The 23,231-nt window shown below is 32.9% G+C and overlaps 1 protein-coding gene across 1 annotated transcript; it reads left to right on the top strand.

Moving 5' to 3' along the window:
* Positions 1 to 5,989: 5,989 nt before the first annotated feature.
* LOC109339259 (ferric reduction oxidase 2-like) lies at positions 5,990 to 10,165 on the top strand. Its single transcript, XM_019576673.1, has 8 exons — positions 5,990 to 6,267; positions 6,379 to 6,481; positions 6,575 to 6,772; positions 7,093 to 7,327; positions 8,461 to 8,788; positions 8,886 to 9,129; positions 9,220 to 9,926; positions 10,025 to 10,165. The coding sequence occupies exons 1-8, from the start codon at positions 6,069 to 6,071 to the stop codon at positions 10,162 to 10,164; spliced, it is 2,154 nt and encodes a 717-aa protein (XP_019432218.1). The 5' UTR covers positions 5,990 to 6,068; the 3' UTR covers position 10,165.
* The last annotated feature ends 13,066 nt before the right edge of the window (positions 10,166 to 23,231 follow it).

The following is a 23,231-nucleotide window of genomic DNA, read 5'->3' as shown; positions in this document are numbered from 1 at the left end:
AGATTTCGGGCCAATAACAAGAGGCTTCCAAATGAGCTAATGTAGGCTTAAGCCCAAAATGGCTAGATGCATGTGAGTCATAGAATTCACTGATCAAAGACTGTTGGAGCTGACTAAGCTCTGGTATGTATATCTGCTGATCCTAGAATATTAAGCCATTTGAGAAGTGAAACTTTTTTTCATGTTAAGATTTGTTTCTAATTTTGTGATGAATTTGTTACCTTCTAGTGTGAGGTAAAATGCACGTAGCTGATCCAATATGGCCGAAATTGGTGAAGATAATGAAGCATAGATTGGATGTTCCTCATAGTGAAGGCGGGACACAGCATCGACCACTCTATTAGAGTACTCGTTCTATATTTAATTTCAAATTGAAACCCAATCAACTTGGTAGCCCACTTTTGTTGTTTTGGGGTGTGTAAGCCTTGTGTCATCAAATGCTTAAGGCTTTGTTGATTAGTTAATATTTTGAATGGACACCCAATCAAGTATTGACGCCATTTTTTAACTGCCTCCGTTACAGCGTACATCTCCCGGACATAGGCTGAAGCATGTTGGAGGCGGTTGGACATTTTCCAGCTGAAGAAGGCAAGGGGATGACCCTCTAGAGAGAGCACAACTCTGATTTCTATAGAGGACGCGTCTGTTTCGACAACAAAGTTTTTGTGAAATTTGGTAGTCTTACTATTAGTATCTTAGTCATTGCATCCTTTAATGTTGTAAAGGCTAGTTGAGCCTCTAATGTCTATGTAAAAATGTGAAGTTTTAATAAATCGGTGAGCAGAGCGGCGAGAGTTGTGTAGTTTTTAACGGACTTACATAAAATCTGGTAAGTCCTATAAAACCACGTAATGTCATAAGTGATTGAGGTGGTGGCCAATCTATCATTGCCTTGATCTTATCCAGATCTGGCTGCACATCATTTGATGAAATTATATGTCCCAAATAATCAACTGAATCAACCTCAAAAGTGCATTTAGACATCTTTGCATAAAATTGATTAGACTGTAATAGGGCCAAAACAGTAGAGAGATGCAACAAACGATCATTTAAATTGGCACTATAAACAAGAATATTGTCAAAGAATACACGAACAAATTGTCATAAGTGATGCCTAAGAAAATAATTCATGGGCGCCTGAAAAGTGGAAGGGGCATTGGTAAGTCCAAAAAGGCATGGCCAAGAATTCATAATGCCCATCAAAAGTGCAAAATGTCGTCTTATGAGTATCCACTACATTTACCCGAATTTGATGGTAGTCGGATTGCAAATCGATCTTTGAAAAAATCGAACCACCTCCGAACTCGATCAGGAGCTCGTCAATAGTAGGTATGGGAAACTGATCCCGAACAGTAATCAAATTTAAAGCTCGGTAATCCGTACAAAACCTACAATTCCCATTTTTTTTGCACCAACAGTACTGACAAAGAAAATGGGTTGGTACTAGATTCCATAATACCAGTGTGAAACATCTCATTCAGCATAGAACTCATAACTTCTTTCTGGGAATGTGGGTAACTATAAGGTTTGTTGTTCACTGGGCCAGAGTTAGGTAAGAGGGTAATAAAAATGGTCATGTGATCTTGGGGGTGGCAGAGTAGTGGAAGTTTGAAAAACTGATTCATAGGTTTGTAGAACTGTTTGGATTTGTGGGTGAGGGTTATGAGGGTTCGACTTGTGTTGTGAGGAATCGGTTAGGTGAAAAGGTAGTATAATAATTGAATGAAAGATCGAGATAATGTTGGTATGGAGTAATCAGGTGAATTGGTGTAGGGTGGTGGGTTGGGGTGTGGAACTAGATTCCCCCGTGAGAGTAATTAGAGTCTGCCCAACTGTGAACTTCATGAATGGGACTAAAAAGTCCGATGAGACTATTCCTAGGGTTCGAAGTCATTCGATACCCAGGACAACATTCGCCCCTTTAATGGGTAATAAGTAAAAATGAATCAAGAACTCCTGATTTTGGAGAGTAATGGGTGTGTGATCTCAAAACCTGCTATAGTAGATATGGGCTTCAATCCCCACCATGATTGGAAATTGGGGGGTTGGTGTCACTAGTAGTTTCAAGTGAGTTACAATGTGTAGTTGCAATATGTTGTGGGATCTGCATGTATCAACAAGAACAGTCCTAGGATGTCCATAAATGGAGCCAGAAAACTTGAGTGTCTTTGGTGAAAAATAACCATCCAATGTTTGGTCATAAATGTGAAAATGGATGAGTTCATCGGAATGAGGGTCCCCAATGGGTTCAGACACATCCTCAGAAATAGTTTCCAGGGAATGTAATACAGTATCTGGATAGGTATTACCATCATCCATCATCAAGAAAAATTTCTTTGGTTGCCATCTTCTCGTCGTAGTTGTAACATGGTCCTTGGGCTCGTCGTTCCTACAGTTGTGTAGTGGATAAATGACGTATTGTTATAGGAGGCATAGGAGTGGTAGGTTGTAGGTTAGGAAAATTTTGGGTTGTAGTTTTGGGATAAGTGGTTGGGTGATTTTGGGGATCAAAACGTGAGGTTCTGGCTGGAACACGGTTGGAATCTTTTACCTTAGCCTCTACCATTTTGGCTAAGCCCATTGCTTCAGAAATGGTCTTGGTCTTTAAAATAGCCAGTTCTCGTCGGATTTCGGGAAACAAACCAGAGATAAAATAGTTGAGGATAACTTTTTAAGAGAGACCCCAAATTCGATTATACAGTTTCTCGAAATGCTGATGGTAATCAACAACTCTATTATGTTGTTTTAGTTTAAAAAGCTTTTCCTAGTGATTAGTATAGGAAAATGGACCAAAACGAGTCTTCAAATCCTTGGTGAAAGAGTGCCATCAGTTCACTGACAATTATGGAACATCCATTTGAACCAACTAAGGGCCTCACCGTGCATATAGAATGAAATCATGCCAAGACTCTGGTCCGGTGGTACCTTATAAAGTTGGAAAAACTGTTCCACTTTAAAAATCCAGTCAAGAGGCTTGGATTCATCAAATGGAATGAGTTGCAATTTGGGTGGGTGTGGTTGATTTGGGGAAAGCGATTGGTGTGGAAAGGTGGGATATGGTGGTTGGAAGTGGTAGGGTGAGGTCTTGAATGGTGGAATAGACTTGTTGGGAAGGGATGTAGGTGGGGTTTGTGGTTGAGAAGACAAAACATAAGGGTGTGTAGTAGAATGAGTGACATTGGAAGAAGAGAGGTGAAGCAGTAATAAATAAGGATCTGGGGGAATAGAGGGTATAATGTGAATACCAACAAACTTATCTATGATGTTATGGAGGACAATAGTGATGGCAGCATGTCTAGCATCTTGTTGTTCTTGGTTTTCCTTGAGTTTGTCTATGATAAGTTGGGTAAGGGAATCATCAGGATCCTTTTGAGTGGCTTTGGGAGGCATTGAAGAAGAAATGAAAGCACCAAATGTTAGGCTGAGAAATTATGAGAAGAGTTTTTAAGACTGAATTAATTGTAAGAGATTAAAACAAAATGCTGAAAACAGAATTCATTCATTACTTACCCACTTTAGGGTTTAATACATCCTTGAAATAGAGAAGATAGATGAAAATATCTAAATTATATTTCAATCTCCACCGTACAAATGGTGAGATCCTATATAATTGATAAGTTGTTTTAAATCGCTATTATTTACTAGAAATTGCAATATTTGTGCAAGATAGGCTTAGCTAAAACTCTTTTGGGCCTAGTAGCATGCTCATTTTAGGCTCCAATTGTTAGGACTTAAGCACATGAGGAGAGTCCAACCCAAAAGACTAGTCTATTAGATGGGAGAGCCTTATGGCTTAAGTATCACATTGAGTTTGTTATTCTACTCAATATGAGACTCCTAACATTGCCACTCCCTTTAAGGGCTGACGTCCACGGCGGCTTTCACTCTATCCGCACTAACCTGATGGTAGCCCTTTCTCTTTTGGTGGCTTCACTCACCTATTAGTATTCGGTGATGTACCTTAATCCAATCTATAGGTAGTCTTTTCCATGGCAGAACTCTCAATGAAAACTCCAATTGTTAGGACTTATGGTAGTCCTTTCTCTTTTGGCGGTTTCACTTACTTATCAGTATTCGGTGATGTACCTTAATCCAATCTATAGGTAGCCATTTCCATGACAGAACTCTCAATGAAAGCTCCAATTGTTATGACTTAAACATATGAGGAAAGCCCAACCCAAAAGACTAGTCTATTAGGTGGGAGAACCTCATGGCATAAACACCACATTCAATTTGTTATTCTACTCAATATGGGACTCCTAACAGATTTGAAACATGACATAGATTCCTCTCGTGATTTTTCAAATTTTAGCAATTGTATAATTTTTCATCTCCCAAAAGAACTTACCCTATAAAAGGGAAGCATCAATTAAATAAACAAAATATAGAAGTTAATAACATTATGAGTAAATTACACCCACCCCATGAGTTTTAGTTAAATCTACATAAATTATCTTTAATTATATACATACATTATATTGGTTACCCATGTATGAGAGATAAGTGTCATTACCTAAACAAAAAATGGTGATAGTGTAATTAACTTAATCAGTGATGATTTGTGTATGATTAAAAAAGTGAATGATGATTTATTAATTTCATTAAAACTTACGAGGTATCAGTATCATCCGCAATAAACATTATCTGCAAGAAAGTTCTTAACCAAATGTTTGGATTTTATAATGATCGAGGTTCAGTTCAATGATATATACTAGTTAACTTAATCCAATCCTAATAACGGTGACTATATATATGATTAATGTATCTCCATATTATCAGCCTTTTTTAGAAAAACAAATGTCACCATCAACAGAAATATTCTATACTGAATAATTTGTATCATTCACTTTGTCACAAAAGAGAAACATTCATCTTATTAAAAAGTTTGATAACTTGTTTTTTGTTTATTTAATTAATGAAAGTTAATTTTTTTTCTCATTATTAGTAAAGAGAGCAATATATATCAGTGTGTATCGAATATTCCTATTTTATTTACCACATGCGTGGAACACATGCAGTCATTGGCAAAGTTTCAAAGGGGCACAAGCACGCATTCTGCTATATCATATGCTTACGATTTTTTTTATGAGAAATAATGTATGCAACAGTGATAAATGGCCAAAGCTGTGAAAATTGATGTGGTTTACTAATTTGTTATCCATCTAAATTATGAGGAATTAACTTATTTTTTCGGATAGAGCTATCAACTATGTGCATATTATGGATTTGATTCGAGCTAGATTTTGAACTTGGTTTATTTCCAAAATTGTCCAATTTAGTCTTTATAAATTAGTGTAATGATCCAAAATTGTATATTATTTTATCTTCTAAAAAGATCAAACCTTGATCTTTCTATTGTATTGGTTTTGTGTTGCTTTTAATATAATTTGCTTATAAAAATATTGAACTCTTCTAAAAAATAATATAAATAAATAACGATGATATACTGATTGTGTATAATCTTTATGTTTATGTTTATATAGTACATAAATATTACACTCTTTTTTATTACCTTAAACATTAATAGAATTAGCTAAGTGAAGGATGAATAATGTGCTAATACTATAACAAAATAAGCCTAAGTATCACTGTCAAATAAATCAATGTTCCATATTTTATGGGTGGGGTAGGATGTTGAAGTTGTGATTTATGACTCCCACTTGGCATCTTTATCCACTCAAGTATAAGTCTATTTGGCATTAATCACGACGTTAGTTAAAATGCTTGCTTGACCTTCAAATCATGTCAACTCTATTATGAGACAAGCACATACGTTGATCTGAACCAAAAATAATAACAATTTGAACATTCCACACACTGTAGCAGCGAGGCCTGAACCATGCTTTTTGTTTTTGTTTATGTTTCCCGCTCCATGTGTCTTTGTACATATAATATCTATTTGTATATATTTGTTCGCATATTATGATAAATCTTGAACTATAAATATTCAAGTTCCAATCATAATCTAATCATTGGAGTCTTTTCTTTTCTCCAAACAAACTTGCTTCTTTGAGAGTATCTCTCTAGACTTGGTTGAGGATACAAGCAAGCAAAAAAGAAAAGAAAAGATGGCCGATCAAGAAATATTGAAAAGATCACCTTCTCAAGAAAAATATGGGTGGGTTCAATCTGCAATAAAAATATTGTTTTTGGTTGTGTTTGTGGGTTGGATTTTCATTTGGATAATGGTGCCCACAAATACTGAGAGAAAAAAATGGTTACCTCAAATCCGAACAGAGACTAATTCTACATATTATGGAATAGAAGGTCTCTTTATTATTCATTTATATATTTCACTTTGTGATTGACTTTGACTTAATTCTCGTATTTTATTTATTTTAATATAATTAATATATCTATGGTCTTCTTATATTACAGGTGGATCATTTCTGATTTACACTTCACCCGTCTTACTCATGGCTGTTTTGGGATGTGTCTATCTCCACATAGCCAAAAAATCAAATGATTCTAACATGGAGAGGTAACATTTCTTTTATTCCTTAGACCTATTTTTTGATTACTCAGCTTTATTTAATCAGACTTATATATATTCTCTAATTTTTTGCATCATCAGTTGTAATGTCTCGAAACTGGGTGTAGCCATATGCAAGCGTCCAGTACTTGTAAAAGGCCCTCTTGGCATTGTTTCTGGTACAGAGCTAGCGTTCTTGCTAATGTTCATTGCACTGCTTATTTGGTCCTTTTCAAAATTGTTACACAATGGTTTCGTCACAATCACACCGCAATTAGCAGCAAAAGATGGCCAAAAAATGTAAGATTTTTTATATCAAACTCAGTGTATTAAATTGTGACCATATTTTTAAACAATTGTGGTAAACACAACAACAATTTAAAACGTTGATCAATCTCCTAAATCAAAATTTTAAAACTATGGTCAAAGTGCAATTTAGCCCGTAGTAATATAATGGCGATGGATGACATTTTTCCAAATCAGTTGTAATAATTACCATAAGTATATACAATATAACCGAAAACTCGAGAGTTTAAAAGTAATAATCTTGGTATTTCTTGTATTGTGAATTTTGACTTTGGTGTATGTATTTGTTTATTCATGGTTATTTGTTTTTGCAGATGGCAAGAGAAACTAGATACTGTAGCTCTGAGGGTAGGTCTAGTTGGAAACATATGTTTGGCATTCTTATTTTTTCCGGTAGCACGTGGCTCTTCAGTGTTACCATTATTTGGACTCACTTCAGAGAGTAGCATCAAGTACCATATTTGGCTTGGACATATAGTCATGACACTCTTTACTATTCATGGTCTTTGTTATATCATCTTTTGGGCAGTTACCAATCAAATTTCTCAGGTTAATTAACAATAACATCTCTATTTTTATATAACGTTAGTTCCCATGCTCATTCATAATAATGTAAAATCAGTATTATTTTGTAAAACTATATATCAAATCTCAATTATGCTTTTGTAAAATTATCAACCCTCAATTACCCTATCTATATTTAATATATTGTAGATAATTTTTCACATTTTAAAATTAGGTGCATTTGCTTAATAGTTTAAATTTTAAATTTTTATATTTAATCAATATTTTTAAAGTTTTAATTAATTACATTTAAAATAATTATAATGTTTATCTGTATACTAGATATTTGTTGCTATTTAAAATTATCCTTTCATTTCCATGTGATATTTGCTAGTTACTAATAATTTCAATTCAATTGTTACAATCGTCAAATGTGTTATTACTTATTGCTTTGAATTTAGTATAGTTTCTTCTTCCTCATCCATGAATGGGAGAATTAGTAGTCGACACCACTTTTATGATTTGGTCAATGTCAGTTTAAGAAATAGTATAATGGACTACCGTTTGAATCTATGGTTCACTGATTAAATAAAATATATAATAAATATACATTATATATAGATATTAAAAATCATATTTTATATTTTACTATTTATATTAATCATCTGAATGCATAGCTTAAGTGAAAAAATTTGTTATCAACAAACTTGAATACATATTTATACGCGAAATAATTATTTATAGCTAGACTAAAAAATAGGTGAAACAAATCCTAAAATCTAGCTAGTGAGAGGCTTAGAGCTTGAATTTTGAATAAAAATTAGAATTAACTATATCAAGGGCTAGCTAAATCTAATCAATTCCTATCCCTTGCTTAGATCAATTAGTTGGGTCTCTTCTGCGTTTAGATTGTTTCATAAGCCAAAAGTTTGACTCCATAAAATTATATTGGAAATACCATATATAATTCGACAAGTTAGTACAAAGCTCATGCACCCGAAGAAATTTTTCTATAACCTCCAACAAAATAATAATTTTATCCAAAAATTTGAGGAGACTTAGGTCAAGAACGTTCCGCTACATAATATTTACTTGATGAATTAGTAATCTAAACTCATATTATTTCAGCTGATACTATGTAATATTTAGTTGATTAGTTATTGTTTTCCCCATTGTAGATGTTGAAATGGGACAAAGTTGGGATATCAAATTTGGCCGGGGAGATAGCCTTGACTTTTGGTTTGATCATGTGGATTGCAACCATCCCACGGATTAGGCGAAAATTCTTTGAGCTCTTCTTCTACACTCACTATCTCTACATTCTCTTCATAGTTTTCTTCATATTTCATGTTGGTATTACTTATGCTTTCCTTATGCTCCCTAGTTTCTATCTCTTCTTGGTGGATCGTTGTATAAGGTTTTTGCAGTCAAGACACCAAGTTCGTCTTGTTTCTGCTCGTGTTTTGACATGTGAAGCTGTTGAACTCAATTTCTCTAAGGGTCATGGTAACTAACATCTTCGTGTTGCTTCTTAAGAAGTTCTTAAAGTTATTTACTTTTAATTTGGAGATGTAGTCTAGTACTTATGCTATATATTTGACAGGGTTAACTTATAATCCAACAAGTGTTATGTTTATAAATATTCCAAGCATATCCAAACTACAGTGGCATCCATTTACTGTTACTTCTAATAGTAACTTGGAGCTTGAAAAGTTGAGTGTTGTTATTAAAAGTGGAGGAACTTGGACTCAAAAGCTCTATGAGCTACTTTCAACTGATTCAGCTATAGATCGCCTTAGTGTATCTGTTGAAGGCCCTTATGGACCTGCGTCAACTGATTTCCTAAGGTATTCATCTTAAAGTAATGCACAACTTTGAAAGTTGGAATTATTAACTTTTACTTCATTAAAGATAACTTTTTTTTGTCTTTTAACCAGGCATGACACTCTTGTCTTGATAAGTGGAGGAAGTGGCATCACCCCCTTTATATCCATCATTAGGGAGTTAATATTTCTGAAAACTACATTCAAATGTAAAACCCCAAAAGTTGTCCTAATTTGTTCATTCAGAACTTATTCAAGTCTATCGATGACAGATTTGATACTTCCAATATCTAGCACCCCTTATGACATTTCCAATTTGGAATTGCAAATTGAGGCCTATATCACAAAAGACAAGGAGCCTCAATCAAATAGCCATATTCACCTTCAAACCAAATGGTTTAAGCCAAATCTAACTGATGTGCCTATATATGCAATATTAGGTCCAAATAGTTGGCTCTGGCATGGAGCCATAATCTCATCTTCCTTTATTATTTTCCTTATCTTGATTGGGATCACTGGCCGTTACTACATTTTCCCTATAGACCATAACTCGAATGCAATATTCTCATTCCCTTTGAGGTCTTTCCTTCACATGCTAATAATATGTGGATCCATAGCAATGGTTGCTAGTGCAGCTGTTCTTTTGAACAAGAATCACAATGCTAAAGAAGCAAAGAAAATTCAAAACTTGGAAGTGTCGACACCAACATTATCACCAAGCTCAATGATATATAATGTAGATAGAGAGTTGGAAAGCCTTCCCTGCCAATCCCTTATTCAAGCTACCAATGTACATTATGGTGTAAGACCAGATTTAAGACGTAAGTTACTTATTTTTTCTTTAGCTTTGGCATAGAGCTATTATTGAATTGTGATTAAATCATATATATTTTAATCTTCTTTTCTTTTTGTTGTGCAGAGATTCTATTTGAAGTAAAAGGGTCAAGTGTGAAAGTCCTTGCTTCGGGTCCCAAGAAAATGAGGCAGGAGGTTGCAGACATTTGCTCATCCGGTTTAGCTAAAAATCTACATTTTGAATCAATTAGCTTTAGCTGGTGACAAATGTTATTAGGATCTAAAGGTCTCAACTTTCCGTAATGAACTTACTTGTCTTGTTTCTTTGATATAAATAAGTCTAAATTAGTTTGTCAACAACAATTTAGCCTTTTATTCTATCATTTGAATGTGAATATAAATAAAGGACTTTACTGTAATGAACCTTTCTCTTCTGATGTGGGATAATCATTTGGTACAAAATGGCATGTGGCATTGAGAGCAACAAATGGGAAGTCAAGTTTAAAAAAAAAAGCAAATCCTTGGGAGGATAGAAGGGCAGTGATTGTGTGATATTGGTTGTGAATAATTATGGCAACTCCAGACTCTTCTATCTTTTTCTTCTAGGCTCTTTATTTTTCTTGCATTTTCACTTATGTGTGATGACTCTTAATGAGTTTTCTATTGTGAGTTTATTTGTTTCTCTTGAATTAATTGATAATAAATTTGAGTTAAGTTATATCCAGTATCCTTGGATCTACTTTGCTTTTTCTAGTATTTTCATATACTTATATTAGCTTCACTACATTTACTAAAGAAAAGTACTGATAGGATAATCTCAACCAGACATGGAAAAATTGAGTACAAATATAGATAATAAATTTTTTGTTTAGAAGTAATAAGATTCAAAAGTTATTCCACATGAGTTTCTATATAAGTCACACAATGTCATTGGCAACTTCTATTTTTTCATAGGAATTTTCACTAATCAACTAAATCAGAAATTGAAACGTATTGAGAGAAAGGCTAGACAATACTTCCATAAATATCTTCATCTTACTTACTTACCAAAAGAGACCAATACCTCACTATATCCAACAAATCATAGGAATATCTTTTCAATATAAACTCAATTTCACTGCACTCACCTCCTTCATTAATCCTATCACGATTCTCATCATTTGACAAATAGAAAATATAAATGTAAGTTAAACCTGGATCCGTAAGAGGCAGATAAAGAATTTATTACCATTTGATGGAAAAAAAGTAAAGACAAATTCATGACCATTGCGCAGCGTTAGGCACGAGCAACCAAATAAATGACATAAGAATAAATAAAGGAGAAGATGAAAATAGAATTTGATATACAGGTAGGAGATAACCTTCACCTTTGTAACACATGAATGTGAATATAAATATAGGAGTTTACCGTAATGAACCTTTCTCTTCTGATGTGGTAGAATTATTTTGTAGCAAATGTCATGTAACACGTCGAGAAATTCTATGCCAACAAATCTATGCCATGGAACAAAAGTCTCCAAGTCTTATTTATGTCAAAATGAATTATGCATAAGCATGACTACTATACTCGTATTTAATAAAATGGTAAATCTATCTATCACCAATTCAGCATGGGTAACAACTTTAATGTTTATTCCCATATCCAACTTTCATTGAACAAAAAGGGAAACAAATAAGGATTAAACCATGACCATAAGTACATCAAATCAATCTATAGTTTGGTAAACCAATTTTATTCCTAAAGAACTCTACGTATATGAACTCGTGAATCAAGTCTCACCAAGAGTTACATCTTGAAACCACCCCAAAAGAGGCAAACTTATCTGCACATGCATTTACTTTCCTATAAATATGAGAGATTTTGAATTCCATTTCCAAGATAAGGAACTTACAATTCCTCTATTTTTTTGTTAGAGTACATAGCATTTTATGTCCCACGAGAAGGCTTGTACAACTAATTCAAAGTCTCATTCTAACCAAAGCCTACACCGCCCTCTTTTGTGAACTATGTCAATTGATAACATAACCGAAGAAAGTTCTACATAAAATGAATCTTGAATAGTATAGAACTCTTTAAAGCAACCTGAGATTGCCCTAATGTAGATGTGATTTGATTCAAACAGTAAAGAACTACAAAGAATCAGAATATGTGACTTGCTTCTTAACAGGGCTAAATGTCCAATTCCAAACAACAAAGTTCCAAATTCTATTAATGGAGCCATTATCCTCCATCAATAATGAATTATCTCTTATCGTTCAAACTGAGATACAACTAGTTGGGATACACTCCATTGAATCACAGTTGTTATTCAACACCAATGACCAAGGCAAGGAATAAGAATAAAGTATTATCTCTTGTCGTTCAAGCTGAAAGACAATTAGTAGGGATAAACTCCATTGAATCAGATGTTATTCAACACCAATGATCAAGGCAAGGAACAAGATCATTGCAAGCTAGAGGTAATTTTAAAAATAGAGGCACAGGAAGGTTCATTGGGCGAAGTTCTCATGAAACTGCAAGATCCAATCCAACCAGAATCTGCACTTATTATGGAAGGGAGAGACACACTGTTGAAATCTGTTACTTCAAACATGGTTTTCCCACATACTATAATAAGTCCAAGCCTACCATTGGAGCTGTAAATAAAATCTACGCATAATGCTCCATGACTCAATCAGAAGACACTAATGTCATGAAGAATGGCAAGTCCAAGTAACCTGGTTTCCAGTTCAGTTCTGAAAAGTATGCACAACTCACCCCTTTGCTTCAACATGCTGAAACTGAATCATCCAAGCATATCATCAATCAACTAAGAACTTCTCCTAATGATAGCTCTAATAATGGAACCAATGATGACAAGGGACATGTTCCTGGCACTATCTCAAGTAATACACTTTCTTGGATCTTAGATATTGGGGCCACTGATCATGTAAGTCATACCCTATCAATTTTACCAATTGTCAATTTATTGAGCGTGTTACTATAAGGCTGCCAAATGATCAACCACAATTGTGAAATATTCTAGCATAATTACCTTGTATAATAGTTTGATCTTATATAATAGTTTGATCTTATATAATGTTTTACTTGTCCAAACTTTCACTATAATCTCATCTCTTGTCACAAATTGCCATCCCCTTAACCTGTGTAGCCATATAGTAGAAATTCCACTCTTGAAAGGGCAATTTAGCTTGTTTACCCATATAGCATAAATCACATATCTTGGTAGAATCAAAACGAACATAAGAGAAAAGCTTGCATGCATTGTTTAAAACTAAATGAGAATGGTGACCAAGTCTAAAATGGCACAAATAAAAGAAAGGTATGCTAGGTTCTATAGTAATAATGGAATTAATATTGTGAAGTATAAATTTCCCTTGTTGATGGATCATCCTAAGTCCATACAAGCCATTGTAAACTTCAGCATGTCCAATAATCTTCAAGGTAATCATATCGTGAATAAGGCAATGAGAATCATCAAACATTGATCTGTAGTTAAGAGATGTGGATTTCACATTTGCAGGAAGGTATAGGCCTCAAGGATTCCAACTCCTCCCACAAGATGGTGAAGTAGCTTGCGATATCTTTATCACCTTGCATTTCTTGCAAAAGACTAGAGATCCTAAAGTAATACCTTTTAGAGAAGTGATCTTTCAAATCTTGCCAAAAAATATTGAGCAATATGAATGTATATTGTGCTTGTGCAATTTGTGGAGAGAGTATTCTCGTAATCCAAGAAACCATCATTATGTTGCACCTTTCCATATATCATCATAACATGGGCCATTATGGTTTGGTATTGCAATGGATCCAACTGCAAACAAGAATTTATTTTTAGACAAAAAAGCTCTTTTCATGGATCAACTCCATGAATGATAATTGTTCTCTTCTAGAGAAGGAGAAATAAGAATTGCTCCTGAATTTTATTCAAGATGCAAGTACTAGACAATAGAAGGATTTTGAGAGTCATTCTTGATAGAATAAGAGCTTGGATCTCAGATTCATTATCAGACATTTTTAATGAATCTTGATACATAAATTACCTAAATAAGTGAAGATGAGAATCAAATGAAAGGAAAAGAAGTTGATTGAAATTCTCACTCAACAATGACAAAGCTTGGAAGCGTTTTGCGAAGCCTTCAAATGCTTATGATTTCATGAAGAATAATTTGGGAAAAAAGAGTTTGCATAGCAGAGCTCTCAATTTGAGAGCACACTAATACCATAAAATGATTTCTGGAAAAATACCTCATTATTCTCAATGAATTTGCAAAGCTAAGTATACTATTTATACGAGAAAAGGAACAAAGCTTATATCCCAAGCAACCAACTAAAACTGTTATGACATTTAACCAACTCATAACTAACTCTCTAGAACATATTTATATAAGAGTAAATTACACTGATACCCCCTGAGTTTTAGTGAAATTATACAAACTACCCCTCACTTTTTTACACCTACACAAACCTCCCCTCATTTTTTATACTTTCATTACTCTGATCATCTCTGCATAAGAAATAAGTGTAATATTTTAAACAAAAAATGTGATAAACGCAATTAAGTTAAACAAAACATGATATATTGTGGAGACAAGTCCAAATAATATATGAGTCAATATTTCTTTATTATTTTTGGTTCGTTACACTATATTATTATAAGAGCGACTTAAACAATATTTATTTAGAATTGTTGATGCATTTTGTAACAAAAAATAATAAAGATATATTGATTTGTCTTTAGAATTGTTGATGCATTTTGTAACCAAAAATAATAAAGATACATTGATTTGTATATTATTTAGACTTATCTACACAATATATCATATTTTGTTTAACTTAATTGCATTTATCACATTTTTTGTTTAAAAGATTACACTTATTTCTTATGCAGGGGTGGTCGGTGTAATGAAAGTATAAAAACTATGTGAGGTTTGTGTAGGTATAGAAAAGTGAGAGGTGATTTGTGTAATTTCATTAAAACTCAAGAGGTGTCTGTGTAATTTACTCTTAATATAATTACAAGATTTTAAAACTAATGTTAGAAGATTCTAAATACAAGCACAACATGTGCTCTGTTTTAGGAACAAAACAGTAACTCCTCTGGTTGCAGGAGGCTACTTTGGTGAAGATAGGCCTTGTTGGGTTGCAATCATGGCCTTGTGATTTGCCTGGGATGTTGATCTGCAATATTTTGTGTTTTATAATCCTATAACAAAAAGATTTCAAAGAGGTAGATACTCAAATTTATAATTCATATTCATAATCTACTCAAAATTCACATAAACAAACAACTTTAAGTCTTTAATAAATTCAAAGTCTAAATTACAAAACATATATCAATACAAAAGTATCACTTAACAACTGTAAAATATAAATAAATGACACAAGTTCACAACTCACTCTACAAAACAAATAAATTTGGAGTTTTAACATTTAACACCAAGGAGTCAAAGTTTTCTCATATCGATATTATCTTTTTGCACCAAATCTGATCTTCAGAGAGTATTTCAATATTAGACAAATGTCACTGGGATTACACACGAATGTTAGCAACCAAAATGTGTAATCTAAGTATGCCTTGGAATCATGTGTCTTTAAGGGTTGAAGAAGGGTTGGAAAGATGAGTCACCTTGTAATGAGTTTTTAAGTTTTTTTTTCAAAAAAAATAATATGCACATAAACCGGCCGATTCAGTGAAATATCGGTCGGTTCACCGGTTTTGACCAATTTTTGACTAGTTTTGACCGATTTTGACTGATTTTTGACTGGTTTTGACCGGTTTTGATACTTGGTCGGTTCTACATCTGTACCGTACCGGTTAGGAGACCGGTTCACCAATTTTTCGTTTGAACTGGCCGGTACGGTACGGTTTTTACATCATTGTTTTGTATTACTAAAAGTCCCTCACCATTTGAGTAAGGACTTAACCCCTTTTAGGGTTGCATGGATATTTGTCCCAACAAATGTCGCTCTTATGAATTGAATCATTGACCTTTTGGTGATCATAGATCTAGCGTGACTTTACAGTACTAGACTAACGTCTTGTTGGTAAATAAATGTCATTTGATTTGTAGCATTGGATAGTGTTTTTTTTATAATTTATGGTTCAGTTAATTAAATCAAATAAATCGTACACAATGAATGTGTGATCTGTTTTGTCAAATGAGGCTAATTCTTAATCTGTTTTTATGAACTTGTCTTGTATAGTTCAGTAGCGTTCAATTTTAATGATTTGCATTCCATATATTAACATAACTAATTTTGCAGCCTATTACTATTATGTACAATTCAAGTATATTTTCCACTTTGTTCGTGTGTACTATTAGTACTCATTTAATAAGATTATATTTCTCATTATTTTTAATTATGTGTTGATTAAGATATTTAACTTATGATTTGCGTGGAACTTATTTATAGTATCTTGTGTTCACTAAATTCGGATACATATGAAGATAATAAATATGATATAATATTTTTTATCACTAATGTTTTTTCAGTCGATTACTTTATTCATTCATGTATTTTTTATTCTTTATAGGTGGAGATTATGCAACAAATTTGATCTTGATGCAACAAACTTGATAATAAACTATTTTGTTTTTTTTAAACACAATTTATATGTATTTAAATGGATATGATCCAATTTGTATAATTTTTAGTATTGTAAGATTTTTTATGTGCATAATATATCTATTTTTATTGCTTTTAGGTTAACATATTTAACTCCTATATTTGATTGTAAGACTTTGTTAATATTAATATTAAATATAATTTACGTGTTCGGATATTTATTTTTCCGTTGTATATTTGATTAGTTACTTTGAAAGAAATTCTAAATAAATTATTTTATTGCCGGCCCTTATTTTTAGTTAACACCAGTTATGTGATGTATTAGAGTTGTCACTATGTTTTTTATGGTTAAAATGTAGAAAGCTCTATTTTAAGATTAATTTAGAATGCGCTAGTCTTTGAATTATAGATCTAGAATCATGAGTCGATTACAGATTAAGGATGATATTAGCATCCTATTTGCCCAAACAAGATAATACTCTTACTAATTGCATGAAATAATTGTTTTGCCCATGACTTACTTAAATATTTTTTTATTTAATAATTATTATAAGTGACAAAAATATATTTTTTATATTTTAATGTCTCACGAGATTTCATCTAGCTCTTGGTATTCCTATATGGATTTCCACAAACATCAAAATACAAATAATGACGTCACATTAACACCTAATTAAAACATTTTTTGTAGTTTCGATTACTTTTAAAATTCAAAACTTGAAAATACATTACACTCTTTATTCCATTTTTAAAAAATACGAATTCGTTACTTTTTGGTTACGATAAACCTAAAATATTCTTTTTGTAATGAAAATTAACTTAATAATTTTTTATAAAGCCTAATAATTATTGTAATGTCACAAATGAGTAAAAAACTAATTATTTGATGTTATAAAAAATTAAAAACTATAAAATAGTTAGAAAACTCCTTTTGGGCATAAATTCTTTAATCACTATAAAATCTAAAACTCACCGCATTACATATAAATAGATAAAAATAATTATTTTTCTTTTATAAAATCACAAGAAAATCTTGAATGCATAGTTTATTCTTATTTAATTTTAAAAAATGAAAATTCAAAGGTTTATACATTTTTTTTATAAAAAGAATCTCTCCATTATTAGGCTAATAAGTGGTTGTTAAGTGTTTTAAAACCTTCTTCAATTTTTACTTAAAAATAAAATACAAATTTGGGGTGTGATTATTTGAAAGGACACCCCCACCATATTAAGCAAATAATTGTTCAATTAAAATATTTTTATAATTTTTAATTTTATTCAAAATTAAAAATGAAAATACAGTATTAGAAACGAAAATATGGAGAAATTATTTTTGAAAAGGTACCACGTTATTATTGAGATCGTAAGTGTTCCATTGAAACCTTTTTTTCCATTGATTTAAAAGAGAAAATAAAAGCAAGGGAAAAAAATTTCTATTTTTTTCTTTGATGTTTAGGTTAGATGAAAGTGTGTGCATACAATTACACCTTTTTATTTGTTGCTTATTGGATAGCATACAAACTGTGGCTTTAGTGTTATCATGATAAATACATTCATGCAATTAATAATTTTAGGCACGACTCTCTTAAAAAAATAGTCCCTAACGGAGTCACTAGCTATTTGACCCTAAGTTTGGGTCGAAACCTGGTTACATGACATATTGAAGCTGCCACTATATTTTTTATGGTTGAAATATAAAATACCCTATTTTAATCCCCATTTGGAATGCACTAGTCTTTAAATTAGAGATCTAGATTCGCGAGTTGATTTCAGATCAGGAAAGGTCTTAGCATCTCGTCCGCTCATATAAGATTGTACACTCAATAGTGGCATGAATTATTTGCATTTTAAAAATTAATTAGTTTTTTAATATTTAATAATTATTATAATGGATAAATAATTTTTTTATATTTTTACATATGACAAGATTTCATCCTTCTTATGTGTATCACTGTGTGCAATAGAGAATCAAGACTTGTGTAGTTCTTGGTAAAAAAACATTTGTGGGGCTGGCGTGATTTGAATTTTAAGATTTAAAGAGAAGAAACATTGCTTAATTGTAATCTGTCATTCCTACTTTAAGATAGTGAAGTACGACCCTATATTCGATACCCTATCTTAACTTAAGAAGGGAGAAAGCTAATAATGATTGTATCCACTTTCAATCCTTCAAGATTTCTATTTATAAGGTTTAGAGAATGGTCCCAACATTTTTTATTATTTACTCAATTATTTCATAAAGCTAAGTATAACTATATATCTATTACTGCATCTAGCCTTAAAATTGTGGCAAACATAATTTTAATTATTACAATAATATTAAATTGTATAATTATTTGTTATAAATTATTTTCCTTGAATCTATGGTGAAGACGCTAATTTTTTATTTCCAAATCATTGTTTTTTTTTGTAAAGAATAGATATTACATTATGAGGAATATTAAGTATTAGCATGTCATTTTAACATAAAATGTTATCGACTCTAAAAAGATCAATGTTTAATATAATTATTGGTATGGTGTTTACATTGATGAGCAAATTTGGTGTACTGATCAATATGTTCCTGAGCAAGAAGGTATTTGTTTCTTTAGGAGTCTCTTTTATGCTCCTAGTCATGTTTCTCCTATACGAATTCAGTAACAAACTTCAACCTTCAGGTTTTTTAGCTTTGCTTGGGCAGGTTGCCAAGGAAGAGGTTACTAGAGTAGCTATTAGAATGGGTACTTTCAAAGCACCTGATCTAGATGGTTTTCAATCTTTTTTCTACAAGCAATATTGGGAGGTGGTTAGTGATGATATTTGGCATTTGGTTAAACATGCTTTTCAAGAATGAGCTATAGATGCTACCCTCTCATAAACTTTCTTGGTAATTATTCCTAAGGTTAAATCTGCCACTAAATTTAAGGAGTTCAGACCCATTAGTGTTTGTAGTTTTGCTTACAAAATTATTACCAACGTTATGGTTAACCGCTAGAGACTCTTTCTGAATAATCTGATTGCCCCCCTTCAAGGTAACTTTGTACCTGGTCGTAGTACCTCTGATAATGCAATTGTTACTCATGAAGTTCTCCATTTTATGAAAAACTCAAAGAATCGGAAGGGCTTGCTTCCAATGAAGATTGATTTAAAGAAAACGTATGATAATAATAATTAGAACTTCTTGGAACCGACTCTTCATGATTTTGGGTTCTCACTTCAAATTATCTCGTTGATTATGTGTCGTGTAAGAACATCAAATCTCAGTATTCTTTGGAATGATAATGTCTTGACAGCGCTTTGATACTATAAAATGATTTCTGAAAAAATACCTCATTATTCTTATTATTCTCAATGAATTTGCAAAGAATGTTTTCTATTTATATGGGAAAAGGAACAAAGCTTGTATCCCAAGCAACCAACTAAAACAGTTATAAAACTTAACCAACTCCTAACTAACTCTCTAGAATATTATGAATATAATTACAAGATTGTAAAACTAAGCTAGAAGATTCTAAATACACATTTTGGATGCACAACAACATGTGCTTCATTTTAGGAACAAAACGTAAACTCCTCTAATTACAGGATAATGGTTTGATATTGTTGGGGATGCTTGAAATATGTTATTGTGTTAGTTCAACATTGTCTAGTATTAGAATAAAGTAGAGTAATAAATATTATATATTGGACTCAAGCCCTTTGTTATAATGTGCACTAGATATAAGGACCAAATAGAAACACCTCATGGGCAGGTGGACCCATGGGTGTGCTAGGGTTTGTAATTCTTATTCTCTAATAATTCATGGTAGCCGCTCAATGCTCCCGGGGATGTAGGCATAATTGGCTGAACCCCATTACTAAATTTTGTTGTTTCTTCTCTTCAATTTATTCTATGCATATTACTTGATTGTTTGTGGCCAACGCTGCACAATGATCGCTTCTATTGCACCAACAATTGGTATCAGAGCCAATTGGTAGATGGCTCTTAACTCAAACAACAAATAATGGCTAAAGAAGGTGAAGACATGATGGCTAGACAATGTGTGTCAAATATAGTGGCAACGATAGAGTAGATGAGTTGAAGGAGAAGAAAACATGGCAAAACTGTTGTGGCGGCGATATATGTTGATCCAGAATCCCATAAATTCATGTAGTGGATTAAGATCAATGTGTAGATAGGGACTCATGTGTTGAGTTTGACCTAGAGACAAGTGCTGCAATATCTCTCTAGATGTTGAGAGAATGTTCTCATTTGAGATGAGAAGTGAAATATCCTAATGGCGTGTCTAGGACGTCATAGTGAAAGATGTTAATTGTTAATAGATCTACAAAAGCATAGAGGCGCTGAGTGACTTTGATGTAGGATATTAAATGGGCGTTGTCTTTGTTGTAGGAGTTCTGGTGCATTGTGACAGTTAGAGTGCTATCTTCTTGGCAAAGAACTAGGTGTATCATGCTAGGACCAAATATATTGATGTGAGGTTTCACAAGATCTGAGAGTTGGTAGCTTGTGGGCAAATACTAATGCATAAGGTTCACACTTCAGAAAATGTAGTTGATATGCTAACAAAACTAGTTACCGTAGACAAGTTCAGGCATTGCCTGAGCTTGCTGAACATTCACTGATGCTAGACTATGGAGCTCCTAACCCAATGGCGGAAGATGGAGATTATTGTGCAATGACTCATATCTGTAGATAACATCAATACAAGTTATGGGATTGAGCTGATGTAAAGAGGTTGAGGTAGAGATATTTATGTTATGTAAACTTAATGTAACAAGCAGAAGAATAGTCAAACACTAATCTTTATTCTTTAATAATATATAGTGGTAGTCACTCAACGCTCTCGGGGATGTAGGCATAATTGGCTGAACCTCGTTGCTAATTCTCTTGTTTCTTCTCTTCAATTTATTCTATGCACTTTATTTTATTGTTTGTGGCCAATATTGCGCAACGATCGCTTCCGCTGCACCAATAATTGGTATCAGAGCCAATTGATAGATGGCTCTTAACTCAGACAACAGATGATGGCTAAGGAGGGTGAAGCGTGATGGTTAGACAATGTGCGTCAAAGATAGTGGCAAAGATAGAGTAGATGAGTTGAAGGAGAAGAAAACATGGCGAAACTGTTGTGGGGGCAATATATGTTGATCCAGAATCCCAGAAATTCATGTAATGGATTAGGATCAATGTGGAGATAGGGACTCATTTGTTGAGTTTGACCCAGAGACAGGTGCTGATAATATCTCTCTAGATATTGAAATAATGTTCTCATTTAAGATGAGAAGTGAAATATCTAAATGGCGTGTGGGACGTCACAGTGACGGATGTTAATTGTTAGTAGATCGACAAAAGCACAGAGGCGCTGAGTGACTTTAATGTAGGGAGTTAAATGGGCATTGGCTTTAATGCAAGTTGTAACACGAGTATTGGTAGAGATACATGGGTATGACATGGGCATTGGCTTGGATGCAATGATGTGACATATACATTAGTTAACATTGATGCAATGTGTGTTGTTGGTATACTCATTATGGTGGAGTATGATAGTTCTTTTGAACTATGATTGTTAGAGTAGACAATGGTGGTAGCGGTTAAGGCTTTCTAAGGAAGCTCCAAGGTTCAGTTTGACTAAGTATTGAAGAGAACGATTGTTGCTGAACTTTTATGTAGATGTTCTAATATATCGAAAGATTTCCTAGCAATAGGTAGTTAGGCAGCGTGTTCCATTTGATGGCGGTACGGGAAGTTGCACTACAAGTTTGGAGAGTTAGGCTCTTCGTGACATCGTCAAGGATACTTAAAAAGTCTATGTTGTAGGGGAGCAGTTAAAGAGAATTAGACATTGAGAAAGGTGGAGTCATATATTCGCTAAGGTGGAGATTCTTGTGTAGATTTCCTAAGGAGCTCGTCTATTTCAATCAAGTTGGAGACTGTTGGGGATACTTGAAATATGTTATTGTGTTAGTCCCACATTGTCTAGTATTGGAACAGAGTAGAGTAACCAGTGTTATATATTGGACTCAAGTTCTTAGTTATAATGTGCACCAGATATAAGCACCAAATAGAAACACCCCACGGGCAGGTGGTCCCATGAGTGTGCTAGGGAACCCCGTTGCTAAATTCTCTTGTTTCTTCTCTTTAATTTATTTTATGCACTTTATTTGATTGCTTATGGTCAATGCTGCACAACAATCACTTCTGCTGTACCTATAGAAGATATGAATTATGGCATTGTGATCTTCCAGGGCTGTTGATTTGCAATATTTTGTTTTATCGGTTCAATTTATATAAAAGATTTTATATTTTATTAGAAGCTAAGTTGTTGTGACAATCCATAATTGAAGTGTAATAGTAGTGCTATTTTGTAGCTTTAGATAGCCTAACTTCGCCTAGTTGAAATGAATGTCATTTTATTTGTAGTTTTTGATAGTGTTTTTTTTTAATAATTTAAAAGATTAATTTATGTTTCAGTTAATTTTATCAAATGAAGCATACAAAATGAATGTATGATCTATTTTTGTAAAATGAAGCTAATTTTTAATCTGTTTTTATGAACAGATTGTAAATAGTTCAGTATCGTTCAAATTTTAATGACTTTCATTCCATATATACTAATCATAACTAACTTTGCAGCCTTTTACTATTATGTACAATTCAAGTATATTTTCCATTTTGTTCGTGTGTACTATTATTTACAATTCAAGTATATTAAGTTACTAACATTGGAGCATTAAAGACTTAGTCCACATGATTAAGAATTATTGTTTTGATGAGGAA

The sequence above is a fragment of the Lupinus angustifolius genome, unplaced genomic scaffold (assembly GCF_001865875.1).
Source record: "Lupinus angustifolius cultivar Tanjil unplaced genomic scaffold, LupAngTanjil_v1.0 Scaffold_65_27, whole genome shotgun sequence".
NCBI lineage: Eukaryota > Viridiplantae > Streptophyta > Magnoliopsida > Fabales > Fabaceae > Lupinus > Lupinus angustifolius.
This window is presented reverse-complemented; position numbering and strand designations above follow the sequence as displayed.